The 8,529-nt window shown below is 48.2% G+C and overlaps 1 protein-coding gene across 1 annotated transcript in view; it reads right to left on the bottom strand.

Annotated features, from left to right (window-relative positions):
• The window catches only part of Dclk3 (doublecortin like kinase 3), a 49,743-nt gene extending 48,027 nt beyond the window's left edge, over positions 1–1,716 (bottom strand). The window contains exon 1 of the mRNA XM_021207760.1: positions 1,447–1,716. Within this exon, the coding sequence (XP_021063419.1) occupies positions 1,447–1,534 (88 nt within the window). The 5' untranslated portion in view covers positions 1,535–1,716. The remainder of the gene's footprint in view (positions 1–1,446) is intronic.
• Positions 1,717–8,529: the final 6,813 nt, after the last annotated feature.

The raw sequence follows: 8,529 nt of genomic DNA, 5'->3' as shown, positions 1-8,529 counted from the left end.
CTCAGTGTCCTAGTGAGGAGCCTTGGAGGTGAGCTGACTAATGTTCTCCTCAAGACCCACTAGTTGTCAGTCAGGGGCCACCCCAGAGAGATGTACAGTTACAGCCAGTCCTTGCTCTGAATGAGTAGCAGCTGAGCAGTGCAAAGGTCAGCCTCCAGTGAAGGCAGGGGGTGACTTACAGCTCAGAGCCAAGTATTCAGGGCTCTAATGTGCCACAATAGGACGGTGGAGAGAGAGCTGAACAGCATAACTCAGAAATCACGGCTGCCTCCCTTTGCCCTTCCTCCCGTGGCATCACGCTAACAATACTATCACAGAGAACTTGCTTTGCTGAAGTTGGGAGTAGACAAACCAGCACTCCACAGCCCCGCTTCCTCCCTGAGGCTCTGCTTTCTGTACCCTGCTCCCCCAGGAATAACATGCCCCTGCCTAGAGCTCTGGGAACTTTGTCTCTCTGTGATCCTTAGCCCAAGCTAACCCCAGTAGATCACCCCTGTACAAGCCAACAAACCCCACTCCTCAGGCCCCCAAACAGTCTCCTTAATGCCAGCATGTGTTGTAAAAGCAGCTGAGAGTGGGACCTAGCCCCCACTGGACGGCTATCAACCATCAAGTAGAGGACAGAGAATGGTCTGGGCTCAGGAGTGAGGCGGAGAAATGACTCACTGGAAGGAGCAAGTAACAACCTAATTCCCTCCACAGCTCCTCAGCCCGACTCCCAGCAGGCACATACTCTGGGAAGGTGTCCCCAGACGCCTCTGCCCAGCCCGGGAGCTGCCTCATCGTTTCTCCACCACACCTCGCCCCCAGAGCCAGACGTGGAAAGGAGTGAAAACGTGGGGCTATATTTGAAATGAATTGATGATGGTTCTATTTCTCCCGCTCTGATCTAGCCTGCTAATTCCCAAACACTCTGCCTGTACTGTTTCTTTCTAACCCCCTTTGTTCTTCTGTGACTCTCTGGCTAGAATCAGAGCTCTGGGGAGCAGCGTACAGTAAACCTCTCCACAACTCTTGGGTGACCTTTGACAAGGAGGTAAGGTAGCTCTAGAGCTTCAAAACAGAGGTTCTTTCAGAAAAGGATGGAATGAGGGAGGTCTCTGAGTGACTAGTGCCTCCCCCATGAAGATTAATCAATGACAGCTCCCTCTGTGGTGTCTTCTTCCTGCAACCTCCTGCACCTGCCCAGTATGTTTTTTCCAGGAATGGCGTTCTGATTGCCCAGAGGGGAACCGCTCAAGCTGGTGTCACTCCCTAGCAAGCAAGTTTCCTGTGGTGTAGAGGGGTTGCACAAGTACACACATGCACACAACACACTCACGCAGAGCACACATGCACTCAAATCGCACGCCTGCACACACGCCTGCACAGTGCATCCCCGTAGGGTCTGCCTCTGCTGCCCCCTCGTTCAGAGTGGGGTTCCCGACAGTCACCGAGGGCACTTACCCGGAATGGGAGGCGCAGGGCGGCTGGGTGCCGGCGGGGCGGGGGTCGCGGGCGGCGGCGGCGGGCGCAGGACCGGCGCGGCTGGCATGGTTGGTTGACGGCCTGGCTGCAGGTGGCAGCTCCCGGACGTGGCCCGACGGCGGCCGAGCGGGCGCAGGAAGGCTCCGGGACTACTCGCCGCACAGAGCGACTCAGGTCTCCTCTTCCTTTTGGTTGCTGCTGGCGGCAGCCACGGCGCAAGAACAGTCTCCCCAGCGCGAGCTTGACAACCGCGCTGCCGCTGCCGCCACCGGCGCCGCCGCCCCGCCCCGCCCCGCCCCGCCTCGCCCCGCCTTGCCCTAGGTCACCCGGGGGCGGTGGAGTTGGCAGTGAACTTGAGCAAGCAGGGCGCTCCAGGAGAGCTAGCAGGACAGCCAGTACCCAACAGGATCTCTCTCTCTCTCTCTCTCTCTCTCTCTCTCTCTCTCTCTCTCTCTCTCATCTCCTTCCCACCTCCCTTCTCTCTCCTTCCTTCCCTCCTTCCCTCTGCTAAGGCTGTTCCAGCCAAGGGACTTGGGGATTGGTTTTGATTTGAGGCTCTACAAGGCTCTCAGTGGGTGACTCCCAAGTCAAGGAGGCCTGGAACTCCAGCAACCCTGTCTCTCCCTGCGTCGCAGAGGCCAAACTGTAGGTATGGTACGCCACCAAAACGTCCTTTTTGCACCCAGAGTCAAAGTTAGGGCATAGTGGTTCCAACCCAGGGGGTGGGGGGAAGAGAAGCAAATAGACTGAGCTTTAGGGATCAGATGATGAGCCTTCTGCCTTCTCTGGCAGAAGTCAAGCAACACCCGATGGCTGGATGGATACCCATCGTTTCCCTGTGGTTTGGCTTAATAGACTCAGCAGTAGGGGTGAAGCTCTCAGCTCAAGACAACACACCATAGTGCATTTATCCCACATGTTGCTGCATGCTGTGGGGAAAACTAACTGTTCACATAGTCACAACCCTCCCCCCCCCTTATTAACAGAACACCAATTTTAGCTGAAGACATTGCAACCCTCAATAAAGACTGTATTTCCCAGCTGCCCTGGTGCCAAAACTGACCATAAGAAAAGGTCTTGGCCAGTGAAATAGAACTGGGAAGCTTTGTGTGAGACTGTCAAAATGTTTTTGAGGCTAATAGATGCTTTCCACTGTCCCATTCCACCTCCTGCCTCATCCTGGCATTCAAAAATGGTATCTACAGTATGTTAGATTACAGGAGTGATTTCTTGTTCCATCTTTAATAGACTTAGACCACCTACCTGTATTAGACAGTCTCATTACTGTGACAAAACACACATGCTAACCAGTAGCCAATTTTTTTTTAAATTATTTTTTATTATTTTAAATGTATGTGCACAAGTGTGTCTTGGGAGGTGCACATTGGTGTGGGTGCCCACAGATTTTTGCAGAGGGTGTCCAAGACCCTGGAGCCTGAGTTATAACAACCGACTTGTGAGCCATCTCTTGTGGGGCTGGGAACCAAATTCAAGTCCTCCCCAACCAACACAAGGGAGTCACTCTTAAGCACTAAGCCGTCTCCCTAGCTCCCTGAGTTCCTGCTTTAAATGGAAGAAATATTTGGTTGGATCGCAGTCTCAGAGGTTTCACTTCATGCTTGCTTGGCCCTGGTGGTGACACAGCATGTCATGACAAGAACACAAGGAGGAAGAGATTTATTTATTATATCTTGACAGCCAGGAAGCAAAGACAAGAAAGTGCTGGGGCCCCAGTATCACTTCAAGGGTGAGATGCCAGTGGCCTAACTTCCTCCCACTAATTGGCAGACCCAAATGGCCTGCCACCTCCTAATAGCACCACAGGCTAGAGAGCAAGCCTTCAGCCCCTAGGCTTCTGGGGAAAAGCCCAAATCATAGCAACACCCTGTGCCCCTTCAAACCACAGCATTTCTCGGCAGCTTGTCTGTCGTTGTGGCCATCTTTCTTAAATGGCCAATGGGATGCTATTGGATGTGTGTCCTCCCGGACTTGCTCCCTAGGATCTGCTCCTGCCCATGGAGAACATAGAGAAACATGAATCAGACCTCAACATCAACCTACAGATAACATTTGACCTGATTTAGAGCTACTCCATAGGACTGTAGACCTAGAAGTGACCGAGATAAATGCCCATAGTTACAAACAAGTAAGTTCTGAGCTATTGTGTCCCTCAAGATTGTTGTAGCAAAAGTTAGCTAATATGGTGTCCAACAATACTGGAGCTCCATCTGCCTTCTTGGATTAAATGGTTGCCTTAAAATTTTAAGACAAGCCCAAAATATTACAGACTAATAAAATAGAGGTCGGGGTCCCACATGACAGTGCAAAGCTACACCAACAGTATATTTCCCTTTTAAAAGAGAATGCATCCTTGTATATTTAAGCTGCTACAGTGTTGTTACCAGAGAAATGGTATTTTTTGCGAATTCTTCAAAGTAAAATATTTTTCACACACACACAAAACAAACAAACAAACAATGAATACAGATGAAGGCAGTCATTTAAATGCAAAATAGAGGTCTAAGAAGGAACTCCATGCTCACAGTGAGCCACTGAACTAGAGATAATTCAGCATAGCTCAAGGGAGTGCAACAGTAGCCATGGAGCCTGGCCAAGGCATAGGGCCACTTTGGTCTTGAGTAAGTAAATTCACTCATAGCTCCCGTTGAGTAGAAGAGTCAAAGGGGTTTGAGGATGTCTAGGGAAATCTATGAGCAGGGCTGGGGTAGGGGTTGAGTGGGGCCACTCAGTGGTTAGAGCACTGGCCACACAGGGCTGGGGGCTAGAGTGTGGCTCTCCAGCTCCTACTTCAGTACCAGGCTGGAATCACAACTCACCTTCCCAGCTTCAGAGGCGGAGATTGGAGGATCTTCAGGGGAAGGTTGATTACATAACTGGCCATATTGTCCAGCTAAGTTCTGGGTTCAAGAAACTCTACCCTAATAAATAGTATGAGAAAGTAATCAAAAAGATTCTCAATTCAACACTGGGTCTCTCTACTTGCAAGTCTTCCCAAAGCAGCAAGGCCTTACCCAGAAACGCCCCTCACAATGGCGTGTCTCAGGATCTGCCTTCTCCAGGGAAAGAAGACCCTCCCCCCAGGATATGTATTCTAATCAGCTTTGTTGAGGAGGGGCTTGGAGATGTTTCCAGGAAGGCTACCCTAACTGGGGTGCCACTGCGGGTTTAAGGGTAACTTGGAAGAGAGATTTTGGTGGAGATCATGGAACCTGTAAGAGAAACCTCCCTGTTCCCAGAATTACATGGAGGTGGGGAGAGACTCCCAATGGGAGTGGAAAAATGGGGAATCTCCCATGACAGAACTGCAGGGAGATGAGCCTGCAGTGAGCATTTGGTCTCCTTACCAGATTGACAGGTCTCCTCCCCAGGGAAACTTGAAATCTGTCTCTGTCTCTGTCTCTGTCTCTGTCTCTGTTTCTCTCTCTCTCTCTCTCTCTCTCTCTCTCTCTCTCTCTCTCTCTCTCTCTCTCTCTCTCTCTCTCTCTCTCTCTCTCTCTCTCTCTCTCTCTCTCTCCCTCTCTCTCTCTCTCTCACTCGTTCTCATTTCTCTTTTTGAAACAAGACCTCATGTATCCCAGTCCGGCCTCAAACTCCCCATGTAACAGCAGATGGCCCTCTTATCCTCCTGCCTCCACCTCCCAAGTGTCTGGAACACAGGCACGTACTACACAGGCATGTACTACATGGAGCAGAGGACTAGAGATATAGCTCCATGTATGCGGTGGTGAGCTTAAAACCCAGGGCTTCCTGCATGCAAGCTAAATAAATATTCTACCCCAGCTACATCTGCAGCCAGTCACCAGCCCAAGAACCTACTTCTCCCTGTACATACCCACTGCTGTCCATCCTCTTTAGACTAGCTTGGATCGAACTGTCTCTGTGGGATGTCTCAGAAAACCACTTCTATCCCTTTTTTCCTTCACCCCGCTATTATGACCAGTTTCCTCTTGTTCATTAAATTTTCTTCTGGTCTAACGTCCTGGAACCTGTTGGTTTTGATCTCATCCTTCTTAATCAAGCATGGATTTCTATAAGTCTGGGACCAGACTGAGTTATAGGAGACGCTGCCCAAAAAGAAAGTACAAACAAACAAACAAACAAAACAGGGACTGGAGAGATGGCTCAGCCTTTTCTGCTCTTGCAAAGGAGCCAGATTATGTTCCCGGTACCCACATGATAGCTTACAACTGTCCTTAACTCCAGTTCCAGGTGAGCCAACACCCTATTTTGGCTCCTTGGGCACCGTGCACATGCATACACATAAAATAAAAGTAAAATAAATCTTTCAAACAACAACAAATAAATAAGCAAACATGTTTGCTGTTCTCTGGAGCCCCTTAAATCTTACAATTACTGGGGGATTTCTTGCTGACTTTGGCACACTCTTCTTGGGTGATCTTATCTAAGCCCTTAATTTTCATTCCCATCTTGAGTAGCAACCTACGGGGGTCTTCTACAGTATATCCAGAAAGCTCTCCCCACCCCTGCCTGTCTTTCCTGCAATATCCTTGATTGTATTTAACTCATCCAGGCCATAAACCTATGAATTAATGTCAAGTCCAACTCCATCACCAAGTGCTCTGCTGTCCCTTCCTCTGCCCCACTCACTCTATCGGCCCTGTTCAAGCTTTCTGAGCGTTCTCAGTCAGATCCTTGACATCTCTGCATCTCTTCACTTTCGCCTTACCCCAGATCATTGGCTTTAGCAGAGCTAAGGAAATTTCCTTACTGGCCTACACTGTTGTTCAATCTCCCACTTAAGAGCCTTCAGTGACTCATAAGAGTCCAAATTTAAAGCCATTTTAGGATGGCTTGCAAGGCTCTTCGACCTCTGATCTCTGAACACTGACTGTGGGTACTCAAGGCCCCGGCGAGAGCACACCCCCTATTTTTCTGACTTCTGGCTCTTTTCCTATCCTGCCCACCTGATTCTGAGAAACCTCTGCTTAAGCATCACCTCTGCCAGGTCAGGGTTCAGGCTCATGCCATCCACCATAAATGTTCTGTCCCGCATTGCCAATGTGAAAGAGGGTGAGAAGAAGAGTGACAATATCAGGGCCACTTGGATCTGTCCCTGGGGAGGACAGCTGACTGGGCCAGTGGTAATCCCACCAGCTATTGCTTCCTACCTATCTTGTAGTCAACAAGGTCGTCTATCTGGTTTGAAGACTCATCAAAATTCACCAAAGTCCTCTGCACTGAAAGAATTAAAAGACAAAGAAATCAACTGCTACCCTACATTGGAGAAAACATGGAATTTGAGTGCGTGCCTGTAATCTCTCTTCTCACTTGGTTGGTAAGTCAGCTGCTGCATGTAATAGGAATTAATGAACACATCTGAAATAACGTTGTCACTTTTCCTGGATACGGTTCCTGCTTTCAAATGGATGTTTGCCCTTCTCCTTCTTCTCCTTCTCCTTCTCCTTCTCCTTCTCCTCCTCCTCCTCCTCCTCCTCTTCCTCCTCCTCCTCCTCTTCCTCCTTTTCCTTCTCCTTCCTCTTCCTCCTCCTTTCCTTCTTTTCCTCCTCTTCTTTGAATGAGTGTGGTATATGAGTGGTGTATGTGTGTATGTGTGTGTGTCCGTGTATATACATGTTCTAGTGCATGTGAATGCATGTGTATGCATGCAATAGAGGTTAGAGGTTAATCACTATCCACTTGGCTCACCGGGAGAATCCACTTGACTTACTGAGGCAGGTTCCCTAACTAAACTATATCCTGCCAATTTGGCTGGTCTAGCTAGCCAGCTTGCCAAAAGGACCTCCTGTCTCTCCATCTCAAGCCCTCTAATTATAGTGGGACCACCAAACCTACCAGTTTTGAAGAAATGAACTCCTGCCCTCACATTTGTATTAGAAGCATTTAAGTCACTGAGCCATCTCTTCAGGCCCTCAGTCAGTTTATTTCCATTGTCTGGAAAAGTCTCACACACACACACACACACACACACACACACACACACACACACTTTTTTTGAATCGCCACAGATCGTATATTACTTCCCATACAGTCATTGGTAAGGAACTTTCACCACAGGCTTCATGTGTGCTCTCTCTGGACAAGACGTTGCTGTGGTTGATGTGCCTGCTCTTTCATGATTCTCTTCCTGGTCTCAGAAAGGTTGCCATTTCTGAAATGGGTATTTTTTCCCAGCCATTAATTATTAATTTGCCAATTTTACATTGGAATGTGTGGTTTATCCTGGAGGCCCCTTCCTGCCATTTGGCCACAGCGTTTTGAGATAGAGTCAGGTCCAGTTAGTTGACTGCTATGTGCTGATGTTCCCGGAAGAAAATCACACTGAAGATTCTGCAAGCCCAAACAATGGGAGAGAGCTTCGTGGCTGTGGAGCTTTGGAATATTGCAGATCCAGAACCAAATTGTGTGGGCTATCCTCATCCCCTTTAGTAGCCGTGCATTGTCCACCTGTGTGTCTGACCCAGCGTGCTTCTCGTTATCAGGTAAAACTATTGGCACGCATTAACTCCGCAAACCATAGCTTCCACCAACCCAAAAGTTAAAAATGTCATCAGATGGCATCTGAAAATGCCTCGACCTATAACTTTTGTTATATGACTATACTAATTTCATGTTAACTGTTTGCCCAATGACACACATTATTTGGGACACCCTGAAACTTTGTTCCCAGATCCTAGTCATTCATCTTTGGCTCAGAATAAATTATCATTTGTTACGTTTGAAGTGAAAGCAGTATTTTGAGCTGACATTGCCAGATTTTTACATCTTCCCTTGTAAGTCTACTGCTTTTATTCTAAAAACAAATAAATAAAAAAGATAAAGACAGAAGCAAAGTAAAACAATAATATCTGTGTGGATGAAACCACACAGAGTTCTGGCATCACTCTGTGCACAGCCACAACTATTTTGCTTAGTATAATTTTCCTTCACAGTGTATGTGGAGAATATTTGAGTTGCCAGTGTTTATAATCCATTTTCTTTACTTCACATAGCTGTGGAGAAATATCGTAAAAACCTTGCCTTAAGTAACCAGAGCTGCCACTAGAAACTCAGATGCCTTAT

This window comes from Mus pahari, chromosome 10, assembly GCF_900095145.1.
Source record: "Mus pahari chromosome 10, PAHARI_EIJ_v1.1, whole genome shotgun sequence".
Lineage (NCBI taxonomy): Eukaryota > Metazoa > Chordata > Mammalia > Rodentia > Muridae > Mus > Mus pahari.
Note: the sequence above shows the minus strand (reverse complement) of the source record. Positions and strands in the feature narration are given on the sequence as shown.